This window comes from Colletotrichum godetiae, assembly GCF_030913485.1.
Source record: "Colletotrichum godetiae strain CBS 193.32 chromosome Unknown BDP55scaffold_2, whole genome shotgun sequence".
Taxonomy (NCBI): domain Eukaryota; kingdom Fungi; phylum Ascomycota; class Sordariomycetes; order Glomerellales; family Glomerellaceae; genus Colletotrichum; species Colletotrichum godetiae.
Genome location: NW_026851250.1, coordinates 1,852,113 through 1,873,944, shown reverse-complemented (window position 1 = coordinate 1,873,944; position 21,832 = coordinate 1,852,113). Strand labels below are relative to the sequence as shown.

The 21,832-nt window shown below is 53.1% G+C and overlaps 4 protein-coding genes across 4 annotated transcripts; 3 read left to right on the top strand and 1 right to left on the bottom strand.

The window, feature by feature from the left end:
* Positions 1-735: 735 nt before the first annotated feature.
* BDP55DRAFT_689648 (acyl-CoA dehydrogenase) lies at positions 736-2,532 on the bottom strand (the record flags this gene model as incomplete). The annotated part of the gene is made up of 4 exons (XM_060576760.1): positions 736-1,072; positions 1,148-1,256; positions 1,333-1,609; positions 1,714-2,532. 4 exons carry the CDS (start codon positions 2,530-2,532, stop codon positions 736-738), a joined length of 1,542 nt encoding a protein of 513 aa, XP_060436474.1.
* A 5,120-nt stretch (positions 2,533-7,652) lies between these two features.
* BDP55DRAFT_539920 (flavin-containing amine oxidoreductase) lies at positions 7,653-9,300 on the top strand (the record flags this gene model as incomplete). The annotated part of the gene is made up of 2 exons (XM_060568075.1): positions 7,653-8,325; positions 8,402-9,300. Coding segments are annotated over 2 exons (1,572 nt in total), but the record flags the coding sequence as incomplete, so codon positions are not given.
* A 2,172-nt stretch (positions 9,301-11,472) lies between these two features.
* On the top strand, positions 11,473-17,794 carry BDP55DRAFT_626264 (ATG C terminal domain-containing protein; the record flags this gene model as incomplete). The annotated part of the gene is made up of 3 exons (XM_060571615.1): positions 11,473-11,646; positions 11,730-17,714; positions 17,777-17,794. 3 exons carry the CDS (start codon positions 11,473-11,475, stop codon positions 17,792-17,794), a joined length of 6,177 nt encoding a protein of 2,058 aa, XP_060436472.1.
* Positions 17,795-20,504: 2,710 nt separating this feature from the next.
* Positions 20,505-21,726, top strand: BDP55DRAFT_539714 (family 8 glycosyl transferase; the record flags this gene model as incomplete). The annotated part of the gene is made up of 2 exons (XM_060568054.1): positions 20,505-20,541; positions 20,741-21,726. The coding sequence occupies 2 exons, from the start codon at positions 20,505-20,507 to the stop codon at positions 21,724-21,726; spliced, it is 1,023 nt and encodes a 340-aa protein (XP_060436471.1).
* Between the last annotated feature and the right edge of the window lie 106 nt (positions 21,727-21,832).

Here is a 21,832-nt window from a genome sequence, read left to right as displayed (position 1 = left end):
TTGCCTGTTGAACCTGGATGAAATACGGAAGGGGTCGACCGTGAGCCCCGAATCCCTGAAATTTGATTGTATTGTCTCTCAACGACTAGGAAATGTTGTAAATTTGTGTTGATACATAAGGTACGTAAAAGATGAAAGCTATTCGGTCTCCTTTTTGTGAGAGAGAGAGAGAGAGAGAGAGAGAGAGAGAGAGAGTCCTGAAGGGGATGATGAAAACGAAAACCGCACGTACCGTGACGGCGTCTTTCCCCCCCTTCTCCGAAAAGAGCAAATCAAGCCCGGTTCGAAACGAACCCCCCTGCGCTCTTAGTCCCGATTTTGGGCTGAGCACAGGTATAGGTCGTCTCGTCCCCCGGTGTATATCCGAACTCTGTTCACTCTGTTCAAACTCACGAGAGATGGCAAAATTGGGGAAGAAGGTTCAGGTCAGGATTGTCTTTGGAGCATTAGGGGGGCTCTTTGACCGTTGAGAGGGTAAGAGGTGATCATCCAATGTCTTGTCCTTGTTCAAATGCCTCTCTTCATGGAAGAAAGTTTGGCGAAATATTCCAGAATGATTCCTTTTACAGTACAGATATATAGCTGACAAATTAAACCCCCCTTCTTCATGCCGTCTCCGTGTCTGACAAAAGGCGTCATCTCGGCATGGTGTAGCGTAGTCTACCCCTTGGATAAAACGCAACGGGACACCGATCATGATACAATATGATATCCAGATCCCAAAGAGATTCCACCTTATAACCTCGACTTGGGCATAAATTTCATAGCCTGCCTGACCCCCAAATCACCAAGCACCTCCTCTGCGCCACCGAGGATAGCATCAAACTTGTACGTGCGGTTAAACATCTCAATCACGCGGCCCATGCCCGTCCGCGTGAGCCCGCGACCGCCCCAGATCTGGACCGACTCGTCGGCGATCTCGTGCGCGGCACGGGTGGCGCTCATCTTGAGGAGGCCAATGGGTCCGCCAAGGTGTTTTGCTTGTTCCTTGTAGGGCATCGAGTTCATCTGGTAGGTAATCGTCTCGAGCCAGGATTGGTGGGATTCTACGAGGGCGATCATCTTTGCGAGTCTGTTGGGGGGAGAAGTGTGTAAGTGGGAGATCGCGGGTGAATATAGCGGGTGGGAGGGGGGTTGAGGTCCTTACTTCAGGCGGATAACGGGTTGGTCGATGAGACGTTTGCCAAAGACGAGACGCTGGTTTGCCCAGAGGAGACACTCTTCAACAACGGCTCTGCATTGGCGGATAGTGGCGCCTGGAAACATCACGGTCAGCTCGTTCTACCCCCCTTACAACTAGGGTGGACGTGGCGTCCAGAGACGAAAACTTACAAGCCATGGTCCACCGCTCGTGGTTGAAGTTGCTCAGGATGACGTGAATACCCTTGTTCTCCTGACCCAACAAATTCTCTACTGGGACCTTCACGTTGTCAAAGGTGACGAAACCCGTTCCTGCGGCCGGAGAGTAGGATGTCTTGATAGGCCTGGTCTCAACCCCTTCGCCTCTCTCTATAAGAAGGACGCTAAGGCCCTTGTCTGTCTTCACGCCAACAACAAACAATGAGCAGTACGTAGCGTTCGTTATCCATTTTTTTGTTCCATTGACGATCTATTCAATGCTTTAATTAGTAAATCATCACTGTGTGTTGTTGTGGTGTTGTTGTGGTTGTGGTTGTGGGAGAAACAAGTGGAAACAGAAAACGGTGCACTCACATAATGTTTTCCGTCGGGCGTCTTTTCCGCAGTGGTTCTGATACCTGCAACATCACTTCCAGCAAAGGCCTCGGTAATGGCTAAGCAAATCTTGTCTTTGCCGCTGAAGACTGAATCCGATACGCGTTTACGCAAGGACTCGGAGTTGGCGAAGTTCAGGACGACAGGCAGGCCAATCGTCATACCCGCAAGCATACCGTCCTGAAAGCCACGACAGTTGGTTCTGGCCAATTCCTGGCTGAGAATCATGTCGTGGAAGTAATCAAACTCCTCGCCCTTGACAGCACCACCCAAGAGCTCTACACCGTGCATGTGCTTGCCGGGCCCGAGACGCATGTGCAGCACACCAGCCTTGGACATCTTGTCAATGAGTTCCTGGGGGATGACCTCGCCCTTCTCCTCGCACTCGAGGGCCACGGGGGTGATGTGCTCGTCGGTGAACTTGCGAATGGCCTTTTGCAAAGAGCGGTGCGAGTCGTTGAAGTAGGGGGACTTGAACTGTGGCGTGAGCCAGGTAGGCTCGGCGTAGGGCACGGGGGACAGCTCGCCGGGGCCGGTGACGACGACCTGAGGTTTCTCGCCCTCGACGGTGCCGATGACGAGGGTCTTGTCGTACTTTGTGAGGACATCCTGACGATGGAGGTTGTAGAACTGGGTCGTGGCGTCCTGGCCTGCGACCTGACGGAGGACGGCCTCGCCACCGGGGTGACCCATGGCGAAGTCAGTCAGGTCGTAGACCTTGGAATCGATGATGCACCATAGGGAGTCCTCCGTATTGTTCTTTGCGATCTCATCGCGGGAGAACGTCTTTGCGGCCATGGTGGGCGGTTTGGGGTTCGTGCTTGGACTCTTTGTTACTCGAACTAACGGGGGAGAATCGATGAGACAAGCTGACGGCAGTCTGGCAGTCGAAATATAGGTTCGATTCGTCTACGTGGGATGGGAAGTCCGTCGAGGTAGGAAGGGGAGTTGAAGTTCGCTCGTCAGAGTGCGGATTCACGAGGATAAGAGAGAGTCCAAGCAGGTCGCACCGGCGGTCTGGTCACTTTAGTTGAGGAGGCAGTGCGTCTCTCGGTTGACATCGGTCTGGGGGGAATGGACGGCGTCCAGCCATGTCTGGAAATGGTGCCGCGAGCCTCGGCTCTTGTGGAGCGTGGGCGACCTTCCGGGTTCGTGCTGATATTCGGCGGAGCTGTGATTGGACGGCGGGAGGCTGGGGAATGAGGCGGCGTCTGGGGATGGCACTTTAGCCTGGCCGGGGGGCAGCGGGGAGGATGTCGAAATGTTGACTAGGTAGGCCAGAAGCTTTCCATTGTGTTTGCACTTTCGGAGTCTACCGCGGCCTTTGTTGATTAATCACCCCAGTGAAACCTGAAGACCCTTAATCGAAATTGACTTTTGCCATTTGATGGGAATCTTGAGAGAAAACTTGCTGCGAAACTTGGCTCCAAAGTAGACATGATCGCTGGTTGAGACGTCTGAAAGACTGCGCGGCGCAGAGCCCCCCCTGTTGATGCTCCCCACAAAGGCGGGAAGCTTTTACCCCGCAGAGGGGCCGTCTCTCCCGTACAGTTGCATCTCTCAATTCAATATTGAGATTCCGAGGTTCGAGGTCCCCTTTCAGTAAACAGAAAATCAGCCAAATCTGTTCACACAGGGCGGTCTGACCACACGCGATAAGGCCTCACAGGTATGTGGTGTCGATACTGCAGCCTCTCAGGTAAAATGATCAAGGATGTGTATGTTGTTACTCACGGCTTTGAGAGATCTGCCCCCGAGCTCGCAGTGTCTTGATGAGTTCCTTGGTTTTGGTCAGACAGTGAACATTACGCTAACCTTGACATCAGACCACGCGAATAACTTTACCCAACATCGGACTGTTGTAGGTAGGCGAATATATCCGTCGTGAATATCTTTTGTCCAGCTGGGTACAGTAGACACGAGTAAGGCAGCTTTTTCCTACTTGGCTGGTCCCTGGCTCTTCATGGCGTGATCTCATCCCAGCACATCGGTCCAAGCCGGTTTCTAAGTACGACTCGGATCATACGCAAAGTCAAACATGGCCAGTGCAACCACAACATAGGCTCTCGCCAAAGTGGAAGAATGACGTCCACAGGCTTTGGAATGCCGTACCGATTGCCTGTTGTAAGGTGTATCCGGGCCCATCGGGATATCCCAGAGTCCACAGGACCAGTCCGATTCTTCAGACCCAATGACTGAAAGAGCCTTCGATGTCGATGACACCGTTTGCTTTAATCACTGCCAGCTAGTGGCACTTTCCTCCAATAGCAGTCACAAGTTCAGTTGACCACAAGACGTTACCGACGCCATATAGGACATAAAGACCTATGACATCTTTCGATGCTTGTAGGAACGCAGGCCGCAAAAGATACCTGACGTGATGCTGCCAAGAAAAGCCGTTCCGAGTATGCTAAATATAACGGCATGAAAGTGCGTCATGTTTGCTCGCGTAGTCGTTTCGACTACAAACCATCCTAGGAGCAAGTGGGAGGCGACAATGGCCAGAGCTTGTCTCAAAGTCGTGCGGCTGTCTCGAAGTTGGTCGTCCACAGCCGCCTCAAGTCTAAGGAGCGGGAAGTGGACCGGAGGACGGAGTAGACTCCCCGCCACGGCTTCGATCAGGCCGGTCGCCCTGTGCCGGCCGTCCGTGGGTCCGGCTATACATAGGAGGCCGAGCAACAACTTATCGAACGGGGAACTGGCGAGGAAGACTGATGCTAAAAATTGGCCCCGGAAGATATTTTTGCAAGAGGTCAACTCGATTGCTTTCAACAACAGAGAGCCCAGGATGAAAGCGACATTATGAATCAAGGTGTTGCGCTGCAGGTTGACCATGTCACTGTGGGAGATATCTATATTTGTGCAGTATTTGTGCGATGCGACAACTAGAGTCCATTCAGAGTCGTGGTAGTGGAAGCAAAAGAAGTTGAGAGCTTCGAGTGAGTTTATGACGCAGACAGCGGGCAACTATCTGAGGCAAAAGCCCCGTTCCGAGGGGAACCCGCAGATCCTCCCGCACGGTTGGATTGCCATGTTGAGTACGAGAGCGAGGAGGGTCCAAAAGGCAGACTGCCATGACAGGTGATTCTCTAAGGTGTCGGTGGATGATAGTGGCTGACTGTCATCCTGCGACTTGCCGGCACCGGTGTGTACTAGGAGAATGAAAGAGGACGAGTGATGATGGCGGAGGCGTCGTGACCTTGGGGGTTGAGGCTCTGTCTGGTACTTGGCCGGGCGCGGTAAGTGGGAAGGGAGATTGGTACTCCGTAGTCCGTAGACGGTAAAGGAGTAGAAGGGATTCTGTCCGTACTTTGTAGAAGATGGCATGATCGGCGGGATTTTGACCTAGTTGCGTCAGCAAGGCCCGATTGGGCGTGTTGGAGGGCCTATCAGCATCAGGTGTGGCTCCTTTGAGGAAAAGATGCAACAAGATGGATGTTGGCACTTGGCACTTTGTTTGCTGTCAAGACTCAAGGTAGAGAAGAAAGCTTGAGGGTATCGTCGGCTCCTCTTATTTGCAGTTTCAGTACGTTTCCTGGCAGAGCATCGAGTCAGTTGGTCGGCATCGTGACAGGGTGGGCATAACAGGAGGTGTGTCAGTCGACGAGAGGTAGGCTGGCGGAGAGGGATGTGGTGACTTGGTGAGTCTGTGACAGGTGGAAGGGGAGAGAGCATGGATTCATGGATGGAGATTAAGGTGGAGGAATGACGCTGTTGGTGGAGAAGGAGCAGTGAAGTGTCACCGGTCCCAAAGAGAAATGCCCCTCCTTCTTTTTCATCGAGTTCCACCTTCCCAAGCACCGTGGCACCCTACTCGTGCCTACCTGGGCTGGAAGTATTGATTCTGCACACACTTTCTCTCATTCTCTGATTCTCTACGGATAGTTTGTTTCTCTTCACCTGTGTTCCGTCAGGCAAGGTAGATGCGGAGTACGATATCAGAGGTACCTTGGTCCTTCCCTGTTCAAACGTAATGTAGCCTGTAGGTAGGGACAGCAGCAAAGTACCTCAGCATTCCATTTCTCACGACACTCTTGCGCCGTCGACGGGCTTCCCAGGTTCCACCGTTTCCAGTTCCACCGCACACCAGCACAACTTTCATTATCCGATCCCGCCCTTTCCTGGCAACTGGGATCTAACCCAAAAGACCCAGCAAGAAAGACCCTGAACGCCCAGGTTCATTGCCAAAAATTTCATGACGGGAGCTGCAGCTCACCGAAAATCCAAACTGGTCCCAAACCAGCAACATCAACCTCTTCCCGTTCCCTCTCTCCCGGGCCTCTCTTTCTTTGTCCCTTCCTGGGCCTTTCTCGTCTGCCTCTGCGCCTCCGTCTTCGTTTACGCCTACGCCCGAGTCCCTCGTTCTTCTCTGCCTCTTTCCTTCGTTATCCCACATGATATCGAGGCTTAGCGCGCGTGCAGTCTCCCCCGCCCGATCGCGTATTGCATTGTAAGTTCTCACCGTCGATACCGATGCTCTCCTTCGTATCTTGTTCTCCCTGCCCTCTGCTCTGCCTCTCAATTTCCTCCGTTCAGTTCTTAGTTCTCTCTTTGCCACCCCTCGTTTTCCCGTTACACAAACACACGAATATGCCCTGCGTCGCATCCCAATGGAATACCTGGCATAGCCAACCATCACCTCTTCCCCGCGGAAAGCCTCAAGAGCGATGGCGCCGCTGAACCAGTCGAGCCTCAAGCCTCAAGCGCAATTACTTTCCACGTGTTGGTGGCTCAATTGTAGGCTGAGCCAAATTGCGAAGGGCGTTGCGTCGGAGCACAAAGGCGCCTACACCCCCGGCTATTTGGACCATCTATTACGCCGTTTCTACGCGAGCCTAGTCGGCGACAGCCCCGAGTACTTGTTATTGCCAGTGCCTCGAGAGGGGAAAGATGACTTGGAGGTGTAGTTGGGAGTTGCTGTGTGTTGAACAGCATCTGCATGACAACCTTTGTCGGAAGAAAAGGATCAACGTGTTTTTTTTTTTGGCAAGCTGCAGAATCTGGAATGGCAAACATGTCCCCCCAGTCATCTTCCTTCTGCCACCTTCTCCGTCCGATGCACCTTTCAAGTCTTTCACGAACCTGTACGGCCACGCAAGGTATTACCATCACCTCCAATCGGTACTACCTCATGTGGCGCACACCTTGGCTCAATCAAAGGCACTTCCGTCATCAACATGGGGAGCCCATCACCTTCACCATACCTTATCTGGACTTTCCTCGCGCTTAACCTTCCCGGCCGCTGCACCCAGATCCACGGGTCCTCTATATCAATTTAACCACCCTGGATCCTGACCAGAACGTCTTAGCCGCTGCGAGCAAGACATTTCACCACTTTCCTCCCCCCCATTCTCATCCCCACAGTCATTCTACTGCCTCCTCCGCCTGACCTCTTCTCCCAACCCTCAAGACCGCAATAGCTCCTTTTTCTTTGTCTCACTCAGTCTGGGGTTCCCCCAAACCCATCCGCAGGCCCGCATCCTGTGACTTCACTTGTTTCCGCTGTGGATTAGCATTCAGCCGGCAGCGTTGCGGCTTAGTTCGCCCGCGCTCTCCCCCGTTTAATCAACTTCCGTGATCAGATTGTCAAATACTATTACAATACCCTCTCTCTTTCTTTGCATTTCCTCAGATACTTGCCGCCATGGACGCTTACTCAGTCTCTTACACCAGCCCTGCCAACCGGAGTACATCCCGCATTTACCAGGATTTAGAGTCCTGCCGAGCCCAGAGCGTCTTTGGGTCCGGACAAGACAAGCTGTTGATCAGATCGCTGACCATGGACTCACTTCTGCGGGTAAGTCTGCTGCTTCTTGTCAACTACGTGCCCAACGTTGTTAGTGGGATGCTTCGGGCCGGGGTCACCGACTGTCTCTTCTGACGGGCGAGAAACCCGCCTGATTCTTACCACGCCCGTACCTTTGATATGTTATATGCATCTCAGTGTACAAGACAAAAGCCACATGTCATGTTTGTCCAGGCAGTTTGCTCCTGACACGTTACAGCGCAAACAATCAGAGTCGGGTCCAAAACCTCACATTGCTGTCATCGGTGCTGGCCTCGCCGGTCTGCGCTGCGCTGATATCCTAATTCAACATGGTCTGCTAGTGACCATTATCGAAGGCCGAGAACGACTTGGAGGACGTATGTTCCAGGAAACACTACCCAATGGCCACACTGTAGACCTCGGTCCCAACTGGATCCACGGCACGGACGACAATCCCATCAATGACTTGGCCAAAGAGACTGGAACTGCCGTGGGCAGCTGGGATCACCGTTCGTATGTGTTTGATGATTCAGGGAACTTGTTTAAGCTGGATGAGAGCGAAGTCTACTCGAGTTTGATGTGGGACATTGTTCAGGACGCCTTTCAACACTCGAACAAGAACACGGCCAACATACACCCCGATGAGAGTCTCTGGGACTTCTTCCAAGAAAGAGTAGTCGAAAAAATCCCCGAATGTGAGGAGAATTTCGCTGAAAAGCGAAAAACCGTTCTCCAGATTGCAGAGCTCTGGGGCGCTTTCTCTGGCAGTCCAATTACAACCCAAAGTCTCAAGTTCTTTTGGCTTGAGGAATGCATAGATGGAGGTAAGTATTTTTTGACATGGAGTCTTGTAGACTTGCATGGCTCGTTGTGATGGTAGCTGTAACTGACCTATGGAAGAAAATCTGTTCTGCGCCGGTACCTACGAAAAGATTTTCGAGCGAGTTGCAGAGCCCGTGAGGCACAATGCCGATGTCAAGTACGATACTATCGTTACCAAGGTGGAGCTCAAAACATCGGAGCGTCCGAAGCCGAGGGTTCACACCAACACTGGTGAGGTCTTGGAGTTTGACGACGTCGTCATGACGGCACCCCTGGGCTGGCTGAAGAAAAACCTTGAAGCATTCGAACCGCCGTTGCCTGAGAGACTCGAGCGTGGAATCCAGGCCATCGGTTATGGATGCTTGGAAAAGGTATACATCAGCTTTCCCAAAGCGTTTTGGCTTGAGCCCGACGCAGAGGGTCGCGTGGTGCAGGGCTTCTGTCAATGGCTTGCGCCAACGTATACGCAAGAGACCAACCCGAAGAGATGGAACCAGGAGATTGTTGATCTTGCCTCGATAGGCGAGCATTCGCACCCGACGCTCTTGTTCTACATTTTCGGAGAGGAGTCCAAGTTCATTACGGAAGGAGTGTCGAGGTTGAAAACGATACCAGAGAGAAACTATTTCTTGTACGACTTCTTTAAGCCTTATTACTCCCGCCTACCACACTACGACGAGAATTCGCCCGATTGCAAGCCGACGGGAAGTCTGTCGACGGACTGGCTGCGAGACGATCTGGCCGGCAATGGCAGCTACAGCAATTTCCCAACGGGACTGTTGGAGGGCGACAAGGACATTGAAGCGATGCGGGAAGGCGTACCGGAAGGCGGTCTATGGCTGGCGGGCGAACACACGGCGCCGTTCGTGGCGCTAGGGACGGCGACGGGAGCCTACTGGAGCGGTGAGAGTGTCGGCCGAAGGGTTGCCGAGGCCCACGGGCGGGCGAGCAGCAAGACGCCAGGGGAAGACCAGTAGCTAGGGCACTGATTGTCGGCATTACGGAAGCCCGGCCAATGGAATCATCTCTCGGTCAGCCTTGATTGTGGTGGCATGGCTCGGAATTGGGCGATTCGTACGGCGAATGCTGCATGGTGGGCGATGGGTGGGAGTAGTTGGTGTCTTGCAGTCTGGCCAGGGTTACTCTGCCGAGAGCCTTTGTGCTGCGTTCTCTTTGATGTAGATGAGATGACCACGACGATGACGGCCGTCATTTGATTCTTCAACGACTATTTACAATGAGTATATTTTTTTTTAGGGCGAAGAGCCTCAACACTGCTATGCTGCATTCATCCCCGCTTGGTGAATCTTGGAAAGACTTCTTACGTCTGGATTGCATATCTGAGCTCTGATGATCTGAAACAATGTCACTCGGGCGAGAGAGGCTAATATGACAGACACTTCCCAGACCATTTCGTTCTGCGCCTTTGTTGTCTGCTCCTTGTTGTCTGCTCCTTGTTGATCCGAGTCTTGTAATGGGAATCGTGTTGAAATTGGCTAAGACATGCTAGACAACTTGATGGCTGGTGGAATGTGGGTCTGTCCTTCTCTCATGACAACTTCACATGCAGATAAGTCTCTGAGGGAAAGATAAAGTTGTGTACATCTAGGTACTGTACATAACCCCAACACTCTCTGGGCTATGTATATGCCTGGGCTACTATGTGAGAGATAGTTAGCATAATACCACAAGAAATTGAAGAGCACATAGAACAGTTCCCCCCATGGAGTGAATGAGCCTGGACAGTCAAGAAACATGTCAGTGGGTGAAGTTCATGTGTAGTTGAAGTCATCTTTGATTATTCGTGTCTGGTGTTTGGGGACAAGACAAAGAGGTACGTACTCCGCACCGTGAAGTGAGATCCAATATCGAGGCGAGCAACAGAGGCGTGGCGGGTTCTGCATCAATCAGGTGGAACGGACGCACGGGACACTGCACCACCATGGAGGGGACATTCCTCACAGTCACAGGTGATGGACTCATGGAGCCCCTCCCCTACCCTCGCCTCTCCAGTGTCCACCTCACTGAGGTGGTCCTGAATGCCCCCAACATCAAACCGTCCTATCGGCTTCAGCCACGGTCATTGCTCTCCCCTTGTCTACCTTACCTTATCGATAAAAGCCCATTTTGGAGCAAGTCAACTGATAGAGGACCCCTGCCATACCCTGTCGGTTGACGGTGACGTGAACTCGGCCAGAGTCACGCGCTGTTAGAGGCAGTGGGTGGGGGGCAACCAATCTTTAGTGCATTTGCTTGGCTGGGAGTGAGTGACGGGAGTGACCTGGATGCCTGTGTCCCGCCTTTCCTCCTCCTCATTGCTCATGCTTCGTTGTTGCTCATGCTCTCATGCATGCGTTTTGTCCAGACCTCCTTTGCCTCCCATCTGTACATGTACAGCCCAGTCAACAGTCTGTCTACCTTTTGCCTCACCTTACCTTACCTTAGTCACGGCTTTGGCTCATCACAACGTCCGGGCATCAATGATCTATCTGCCTTAGGTTTTACTCTTTTGTCACCACCACCACCACCACCACCACCACCGGTTGCCGCTGTCCAAGAGCACACCAAGGTCTCCTCCTCTGTACCTTACTCTTCTTGGAGTTCCATCTGCATTTGCCTTTGCCCAACTAAAGCGCTTTGGGTCCAACCTTGAACTACCTGACACCTTCTTGTCCTTCTTGTTTCTTTTTTCCCTTGTACATCTCCGACCTCTTTAATTCCGCCTCTCCGGCCCCCGTCGGCCTTTGCCTCCTCACTTGTACCTAGTTTCCACTCCACCTACGATCTATCTCGACATCTGAACCTCTGTCGTAGCGAAACCTTTCCCTGGATGACCAGCACACCATGAACAACGCCCCCGCCTTGGGCAGGGTGTCTTTTGATAACACGGCGATTGCAGCCTGCAATACCCATGCACGGTGAACCGCAGCGTATTGACCCTCCGAATTCGCTTCAAGACCAGCGCAGCTTCCTACTTCCTCCAGCCTAAGGACCACATTCGGGTCAACCTTCTGTAACTTCGAGGCTATCCTCCTACCTTGCACCTCCGAGACCCCCAAGCCGATCGATAAACCACGAGCTACCGTCGCTCTTCTCCCCCCCTCCCCCAACAGAGCAACCCTCCGAGGGTTGCGAACACCGAGCTCAACATGGCGACGATATTCCAGAGCTTCAGGAGCTCGACTCTGTCGAAGCGCCTTCTCATCTACGCTCTGCGACGTCTGGAGCTGTTGGACGAGGAGACGCTCGATATGGAAAACCTACAGTTTGCGCTGGGCAGGACAACAACGGCCGAGTTCAAGGATGTTGGAGTGCGCCTCAAGGTATGTCCCGTCTCACAGCCGGTCGCTTGATTGAGATTCATGACCAAGTCGGAGGACTAACAAGATCCTTACGTACCCTCTAGAAACTCGAACGACTTCTCCAGCTCCCCGCTTCGTTCCAAGTCCAGAAAGCCAAAGTGCTTAAACTCAACGTTACTATTCCCGTCGACTTTTACACGAGCCCTATAATTATCGAAATCGACGGTATCGACGTCCGGTTGAAGGTGTCAACTCTTGGCGACGACAAAAAGACAAAGCCCGTGGCGAGGAGTGACGATACTCAGGGTCTGCCGAATACGGTCAACCTCGCGCAGTCGTTCCTAAACGAAGATGCGGCGCTTAAAGATGCGAAACTTGCCGAAGAGAAGAGGAGGTTGGAGGATGCTCTTGCGGCCGAGACACAGGATCTGGGCGGTTCCACAATGAGTGAAAGTTCGATGAGCGACGATGGAAGCCAGTTCGGTACAGGGCAGCCGTTGTCCCTGCCGGGATTCCTGGCCGGCTTCCTCCAGGGCATCGTCGACCGCATCCAGGTGCGCATCCGAGGGGTCACATTCCAGATGGATGTCGAAGTCCCCCTCGAGCCAAACTCGACAACGCCGGAGCTCGTCACTTTCCAGCTCGCGTTAGATCGCATAGATGTTGAAGGTGTCACCGCGGAGGCGCACAACGACGAGGGTGCGCCGACGATTGTGCCGAAAGACGGGAAGCGGCACATTGCGTTGTCCAAGATACGTGCCTATTTGATTTCTGAGGCAACTGTCTTCTCGCAGTTTGCACGCTCTCCGTCCGTCTCATCTCCAGCCGTTTCTCAATCACCATCTTTCAGCGAGCGCACCTCGGCATCAAGACACAGTACCTTCCGACCAACCATGCAAGAGAGCTTTCTCTCTGATTCTACAGACTTGTCCGAGGTTGACGATACGTTATTACAGGACAGCGAAGAAGCGTTCAATATTCCATACGATTTCTCGAGTCAACCAGAGGAACAAGTAGAAGAGGAGGAACCGACAACGCCCAGAGCCTCGATATATCAAGACTTTTCTCCTCAAAGACACGTTCCACTATCCCAGTCCACCATCCAGGGAGACGAAGATGGGCCTGTACCGTGGGCCAGTTTCCAAAGAGAAGCGAGGTCAGAACCGTCGCTACAATCAGCAGACAATGACATGCTGAATGATGTGGGTGATTTCGGACCTACTGAGGCGCTGCAGCAATCCGTTGCAGCCTCTCAGAGCTCGAGCTCTGGCGAGGTAGATGATCTGGCGCAATCTCACGTTTTTACGCACGAAGAAGCTGAGAGCATGTACATGAGTGCCTTTTCGCAGGCCGAACCATCTGGATCGCGGATGCCAGGAGGGTGGGACGCAGATTCGAGTCCAGAAGCCTCTCCCAAGCTGAAGAAGTCGAGCCCCGTACCGAGACAACAAACTCCGCCAGCATTCGAAGCAGCCCCTAGTATTCCTGAGCAAAAACCTCTTGACAATATGGAAGCGCCGGCATCGCAAAGGTCTCAGTCGCCGCTACCAACAGATCAGGCCGATCCTGGATTTGAGGATGCAAAGGAGCCGCCATCGACGAGTTTCACAAGGGACGAGTTCGCAGATGCGCCAGCACCGGCCGACGACGTGGCAACTCCAAGAGGACCGACGAGACTGGTCAAAGAACTTGTTTCTCTACAAAACATTTCCCTCTATGTTCCATCGCTGCATCAGCATGTACATGTGCCAGCCGATACTCAAGCCTCCATTCTGAGCCAAACACCAGGCTCACCTGGTCTGGCGAGATCAGTCGCACCTCAACTTCCCGGAGCGTTCTCAGTGTATTCTCAGCCGTCAGCATCGAGATCAGGCTTTGCGCCAATGCCAACCGAGCTTCCCGTCGCCGAGCCAGACAACGATGGGGCGCTGGAGGTTCTTTTGTCGCCCTTGGAAATACGTTTCGACGCTTCACTGGCATACCTACTCGCGGTCGTGGCTGGAAAGCTGTTGGATGCATTGAAGAGTAAAGACAGTCCTTCTCCTGCTCCAAAGACGGCTGCAAAGCCACAGCAGGAATCGACCATGCCCGATATTAACGTTGTGTTTGAGAAAATTTCACTTCACTTCCTCCACCAACTGGGTGGTGTTGCCGATACGGCGGAGAGAATACTGGGCTCTCCTGGTTTGCAGATGCAACCTGAGATTCTCCTCCGAACAGATCTTGATAATCTCAACGTATCACTCAAGTCATCGCAGAAGGGTCTAGAAACGACCGTAGATCTCGAAAAGTTCCGCTTCGGCTACGCAAGGGACGACATCATCTCATTCGATCAGAGCCTTCAGATGAGGGCCTCTGTTATGGACAAGTTCCCTTCAGCCGGCTCCGACGTGACTGTGAAGGTGGTCAAGTCGGCCGACTCAATTCGGACAGAAGTGACTACTTTACCTCTACTGATACAGCTCGATTTACAAAGACTGGACGAGACATTCAGTTGGTTTGGTGGCCTGAGCAGTTTCCTTAACATGAGCTCCTCGATGTCATCGAATGCTTCGCCGTCCGTCAGAGCGCCGGTACAACCACCTCCCAAACCCCGAGGAGTTCGGTTTGACGCCCCAATCAACCCGGATGACAAGTCGGCCTCGGCAGAAAACAAGATTGATATGCGGATAGGCGGCTTCAATCTCGAATTAAAGGGCAGAGAGTGCACCGTTGGTTTGGAGACGAGTGCGGTTAAGATGGTAAGCCGAGATTTAGGAATCGGCTTTGCAATCAGCAAAGTTCGCTTGGCAGGGCCGTACATGAGGAATTCCCGATCAGAGCCGCCCATTTCCGCCGAGATTGGAGGTGTACGGTTCGAGTATCTCGCGACGCCAAAGGACAAGGACCTTGAAAGGCTCCTTGAACTCATCATCCCGTCCAAGGTCAAGTTCGACCAGGGTGACGATGAGATTATGGTGGACACGCTCCTACGACAAAGGCGCAAGGGCGGTGTTCTACGGGTGACTTTCGACCAGCTGAACGTAAGGGTCGATCGCATACATCAACTGAATTGCCTCCCCGCGCTGGGCGAAGAGGTGGCCCGACTGGCGACCGTCGCAAAATATCTCCCAGAAGACGACAGGCCTGGCATCCTCCTTCTTGCTGAGGTCAAGGAGCTTGGTGCTGTCGTCGACTTGGGCGGCAAGCTTGGCATGATCAACGCGAACCTGAAGAATTTCGAAGTCGCTCAGATTACGGTGCCCTCGTTGGTGGCATTCGGCGTCCACGCCATCTCCGTGAATCGCAACCATCGAGAAGAACTCGTGAGCTCTTCAACAACTTTACCGCCGGGAACGCTCACCCAAGGCCCTGTCCTCATGGTACGCATGATTGGAGATGAGATGGAGCCGGTGATCAAGATCAAGATGCGCGATATTACAGTCGACTATCGAGTGCCGACGATCATGGATGTCCTTGGACTCGCGGAGGATGCTACACCACAAGATTTCGAAGCCAGCCTTGCCGCATCTGTGGCCAATCTCGGCGAACAAGCACACTCTGCCTTGACCGGCAAGAAGCCTCAACCTCCTCGTATGACTGATCCTGCTCGACCGAATAGTAAGCCTATGACGGTCGACTTGGTCTTCCGCGATTGTTTGATCGGCCTCAATCCGTTGGGGCTGCCCTCGAAACTCCTCATCGCCCTGACTGATGCTCGGCTTCAAGTGGTTCTTCCAAAAGATGTGGATACCACGGCCAACTTGGATCTCCACAAGGCTTCGATCTTGCTCATTGACGATATTACTAACGTAGGAGCAAGCTCTACCGTAAACCGTCGGCAGTCCGCGGATATGTCTTCCCAACAGGTCTCGCGACTCGTTTCTCAAGGCTACGTGAGCATCTGCTACATCTCATCCGCAAAGGCGGTGGTCAAGGTGTCGGAAAGCCGTGACGATGGTGAAAAACATGTTGATGTCGAACTCCGTGATGATCTACTTGTGCTGGAGACATGCGCCGATTCGACTCAGACCCTCATCACCCTGGCCAATGCGCTGACGCCACCTACACCCCCGAGCAAAGAGAACAAGTACCGCACCTCAGTTGTTCCTGTCCAGGATCTGCTGGCTTCGATTTCTGCCGAAGCTTTTGGCAGAGCAGAAGGCGATTATGACTTTGACAAAGACTTTGAGCTCGCTCAGGAGCTAGGTGGCAGTGATGAAGACGACATGTCAGGCAATGACAGCCCGTTACAAATCGACTCACGTTATTATGAGGACGCTGGCCCTTCGGAGGCACTCTTTGACGCGGAGGGCTCAATTACATCGAACGCTACAACGACTCAAGATACACACGATGGGGTGTTGCTTACGAGCTTCAACGCAAGTGCATCACACCATTCCGATGATGGCAGTGACCTGGTGATTCACGAGAATTTCTTCGACAAGGGACCCGAGACCGACGGTAGAGCCCAGGTTTGGAACTCGTCGAGGAACAGCTACGACGCAGCGCCGAAGGAGCTTGTCAAGAGGAGCCCACTCCGAGTCTCAGTCCGCGATGTGCATGTCATTTGGAATTTGTTTGACGGATACGATTGGGAGCGCACGCGCGATGTCATCTCGAAGGCTGTGCGAGACGTCGAGGATAAGGCCTACGAACGCCGCCGCAGATCAGAGCGTGCGGTCTTTGAAGACGATGTGGAGGAAGACGAGACGGTGATTGGGGATTTCCTCTTCAATTCCATCTACATCGGCATCTCATCGAAGCAAGACCCCCGAGAGCTCGCACAAATGGTCAATCAGGAGTTGAACGACAACGCCACAGAGACTGAGTCTCTCGCAACAACAGCCTTCACGACGGCAACCGGCCGAACGGGAGCACCCAGACCCAAGAAGAGATTGAGGTTGAATCGGAGCAAGCACCACAAGATTACGTTCGAGCTGCAGGGAGTCAACGTTGATCTAATTGCCTTCCCACCTGACTCTGGCGAGACTCAAAGTTCCATCGACGTACGGATCCAGACTCTGGATGTGTTTGACCACGTCCCTACATCTACCTGGAAGAAGTTTATGACCTATGACCAAGACGCTGGCGAGCGGGAGATGGGAACCAGCATGGCTCACCTGGAACTGCTCATCGTCAAGCCACAGCCGGATCTTGCGGCTTCAGAGATGGTTTTGAGAGTCACTCTATTGCCACTTCGACTTCACGTTGACCAAGACGCACTCGACTTCATTACGAGATTCTTCGAGTTCAAGGACGACAGCGCTCCCGTGCATAGTTCAACGAGCGATGTGCCGTTCCTTCAGAGAGTCGAGGTTCATGATATTCCCGTCAAGCTGGATTTCAAGCCCAAACGAGTCGACTACGCAGGTCTCAAATCAGGCCGGACCACGGAATTCATGAACTTTATCATCTTGGACGAAGCCCGTCTGACACTGCGACACACTATTATCTACGGCGTTTCTGGATTCGACAGAATGGGCAAGATTCTCAATGACATTTGGATGCCTGACGTCCAGGGCACTCAGTTAGCTGGCGTTCTCGCAGGTCTCGCGCCAGTGAGGGGTATCGTTAACATTGGCAGCGGATTCAAGGAGCTTATCGAGGTCCCCATCAAGGAGTACAAGAAAGACGGACGCATCGTTCGAAGCATCGGAAAGGGCGCAGCGGCGTTTGCCCGCACCACCGGCACTGAAATGGTCAAATTTGGAGCCAAACTGGCCATCGGAACGCAATATGCGCTACAGGGCGCCGAGGGCCTCCTCAACAAGCCCCAGACTGACAACACGTGGGAAGAGGCTGATCTCGATCCAGAAGAGAAGAAGCAGATCTCTCTGTACGCGGATCAGCCCACCGGTGTCATTCAGGGGCTGCGTGGGGGCTACTCGAGCCTGACGAGAGACTTGAACATGGCCCGCGATGCCATCATTGCGGTTCCGGGCGAGGTGACGGACAGCCAGAGCGCGCAAGGTCTTGCCAAGGCCGTGTTGAAGAGGGCGCCTACCATTATTTTCCGACCGGCTATTGGAGCTACCAAGGCCATTGGGCAGACGCTCATGGGCGCGACGAATAGCCTGGACCCGCAGAACAGGCGGAGAGCCGAGGAGGTGAGTGACCCGACGTGTAGTCAGATGTTCCATGATGTCGTCCTTGCTAACTCTTGGATTAGAAATACAAGAGGCATTAAAGATTCCTGTGGAAATTCTTTTTTACAAAGAAATACACGCGCATTACATACACCAGATACCAGGAATAAGGCATTCGGCACTTTTTCTTCTTCACTTGTTTCATTGAATTTGAGTGCGGCGTTGTCATCAAACCGACAATTCCGATACGACCGCATGAAGACTCGCATCATAGACTGGCGAAGGAGGACTTCCCCCCCCCCCCCCCCCCCCTTTTTTTTATCTTTTTTTTTTTCTCTCAGTCTTGAGAGTTTTCAAATAGGGTTGCAGTTTTTTTTCTAATCGGCCATTGGTCATTATCAATTTGGACCTTTCTTTTTCTTTTGTTGTTGTTGACTCGATCTTCGATCTGGGATGTGGGGAACTCGGGAATGGGAAAGGGTTTCTGATTTTTGTTTGTTTGGTGAGATGGGGAAAGGCGGGAAGAGGCAGTTTGAGAGGCAAAAGAGGGTTGTAAGACTGTCTTTTGAATCATTGTAACCCGCCCGTAGGGTATTAACCATCAATTCCGTTGAAGTTGAAACATTTCGATGTCCTTTTCGTGGCGATGATGGGAGCAGTGCTGTTGAGCTTCTGTGCCGCTGTTGCTCTGGGTCAGGCCCATGCCGATCTCAAAATGATGGATGTCGCGGGGACAGGTCTCAGCTCAATGGCATCCCCTTCTTCTCTACGAGGAAGGTGACTTCCGGACACTAAACGTGGTGCAAAGCGCGCGAGTCTCTCATGAGACAAGATAATCACCACGACGATAATCGGAGTTTTTAAACGCCGGAATCTCGGAAACCGATGTACTCCATAGTGAGGGGTGCCTAGCTTACATATGCAAGCAAATACCAGCAGATGCGCCTCGCTCTCGCGCGCGCGCGCGCGCACATGCTGGATGCAGCCAGGTACTGGGCCGCACCGGGATCGCAAAAGCACGTCAACGGCCGTCGAGCTCTGTAATTGGTTGCGCCGTCCGATCTAAGCTGCGCGTTGACGAAAGCTAGCTGCAAGGGTTTTGGGGGATTTCCCGAAGCTCTTGCGACAAGTTGTCGGGGAAGCTCTGACGGCGAGTAGCGATGAATGATTGCAACTTGCGCAGTGTCATGGAACGGAATGATGGGAGTACGGACGTCGGGAACCGGGAACGGAGGAAGCTTAACAATCACAAGTGTGACTCGCGGATTTTCAATTGCTGAAAATAGGGCTGACAATGTTGCATCTTTTTGTTGAGAGTTGCCCAGCGTCTTTGTTTGCCCAGGCCGCCGGGAAACAACGCAGTTGCATTAGGTTAGAGGTGTCAGATGCAGGGATGAACTCTATGATAAGTTGCCGTGTTGTTTCTTGCCCGTATTATTTCTGGGCAGAAGCTGAGAGCGGAAAGTCTATGACTCTCACACACGGAAGCCATGGGAAAACACCCCCTCTTTTTTTTTGAACATGGGCATTTCTTATTATGCCATGTTAATCCATGCGACAAAAAGGAATAGAATAACTAAGAATGGAGACGGATAGTTTGTCAATTTCGCTCCACGCCCTTTGGTCGCAAAGCCCGGGCCCGTCTCATCACCACCACCACCATCAACACCACCAACACCACCTTGATCAACGAGTCACTTTCTCTGACCAACCCAGACAGAGTTCAGGTTGGGTGGAGGGCAAAGAGGAGTAAGTCCGAATCTCTCCGGCCCGCCTCTCTTTTACGGATACATTTCGCTATTTGTGTGTCTTGGGAGGAGGCATCCGTTTTGTTCTGTGAGCAATCTTATTAGCTGTCATAGTCTCTTCCCCCAAACCGCTCAGGTACTTCCCTACCTACTTTCCTCCGTGATCCGATTTTCCAAATAAAGATGGCGTCATCGATATGACGGCCGATCGGAATCAGTCGCTGTCTATCAGCGATTTCTCTGTTTCCAACCCCGGTTCAGCCTAGTTACTTCTCATGTCAGGAACTAGGAAGCAGGCCCGGCGAGGACTCCGTAAGGTGGAGGAAACCATTCTGGGTAAAAAGTTCCCTTTTGGCCCTTTTGGCAGCGCGTCCAATACCACATCGTGGGGATGACTCGTGGCCCATTCGGGGCTTTTATTTTGTTGCTTTGCTTGCGCTTTGTTGCATTTTCTGTGTCCGTAATCCCGCAACGAGGATAGCCAGCTGAAGGGGGAGGGGGGAGGAGGAGGAGGTATGGTAAGGTCAGGTACCTTTGGCTAAACACTAAATTAGTAGTTGCCATTGAGTACTACTTTGCATTCCCGTGAACATGCTAATCTCGTGAAACCGACTTTTTATTTTTCCCGTTCCCTTCCCTCCATCTTCATCTTTCTCTCCTTCTCTTTCCTCCCTCTCACACACCTCTTGCCTCACATCACGAAAGGAGCTTGACAACGACTGACCCATAACGCAAACGCCAGCGACACAAGAATCAGCGCGCGATATCATAGAGAGAGAAGCTTCAAGAGAGATCAACCACGACAAAAAAAAAATACATTCCGGTGATTCCGCCAGCTACTTGTCACTCGAGAGCGTGTTATCTCGCGATCTACCCCGCCTCCACCATCGGAATCTGCCCCGCCAGATTCGCACACACACGCATACGCACGCGCGGCGCGCATTACACACAGAACAGTCGCAATAAGATAAGGTTGTCTCCCTGAAAAAGTGAGGCAAAAGTCGCAATCGTGGCGATAATCACCGACACTACCACTCCTACCACTCCTACCACCACCGCCAATATGTCGGACGGGAAACGCGCCGTAGAGTCGGACAAGGGTTTGTAATCCCTTTTCCCTTTTGCGCCTTTGCACCTTTTGTCGCAATGCAAGAAAACATGGGATTGAATTGCTGTTTCTTTGATGTTTCCGCCGCAACCTCACTTGCTTTCCAACATGCCCAAACTCCTTACTCCGTCACATTGTCGCAAACGATGAATAACCCCCCCAAAAACACCAAAGCTGACTGCAACCCACAGTCTGGACAACCCTCATCACCAACCTAGACTACCTCTCAGGCCTCCTCACCCTCAACCACTCCCTCGTCAAGTCCGGCTCAGCCTACCCCCTCGTCGCCCTCTACACAGACACCTTTCCCGCCGAGGGCCTCGTCGCCCTCGAGCGCCGCGGCATCCCCGCCCAGCGCATCGAGTACCTCCTCCCGACAAAGGGCCGCGACTACTCCAACGACCCGCGCTTCTACGACTGCTGGAGCAAGCTCTCCCCCTTCTCCCTGACGCAGTACACCCGCGTCGTCCAGCTCGACTCGGACATGCTCGTCCTGCGCAACATGGACGAGCTCATGGAGCTCGAGCTCGACGACGGCGACTTCGCCGCCGAGCAGACCCCCGGCGCTGCCATCGGCGGCAGTCCCCCCAAGAGCCCGACGCTCGATGACCTGGCCGTCAAGAACCCGAGCACCCGCGTCTTCGCCGCCGGCCACGCGTGCGTGTGTAACCCGCTCAAGAAGCCGCACTACCCATCCGACTGGACGCCCGAGAACTGCGCCTTTAGCACACAGCACAACGACCCGGAGACGGCGCAGCACACGGGCCCGGACCCCGTCACGGCGTCGCCGCTGGGCTTCATGAACGGCGGGCTGCAGGTCGTGAACCCGTCCGAGGCGCTGTTCCGGCAAATTGTGAAGCACATGGAGCAAGGGGCCATGGACATGGATTTCGCGGACCAAAGCCTGCTGTCGGATCTGTACCGGGGGCGGTGGGTGGCGCTGCCGTACGTGTACAATGCGCTCAAGACGCTGCGGTGGGAGGGCGTGCACGGGGAGATTTGGCGGGACGAGGAGGTGAAGAATATTCACTACATTTTGGCGCCCAAGCCGTGGGATGAGATTGATGCCGTGACGGGGGAGTGGACGGGGACGGAGGAGAGTCATCGGTGGTGGGTTGATTTTAACCGGGAGAGGAAGGCGATTGAGGTCGCGAGGGGGGTTGATGACAAGTTTTGAGCATCGTGGCGTGGAGTTAATGACCGGGAGAAGATGTTTTGCTGCCTTTATGGCTTTATTTGCGCTTTGATATTCTTTTTGCAGTTCAGAGTTTTTGAGAGTCTGG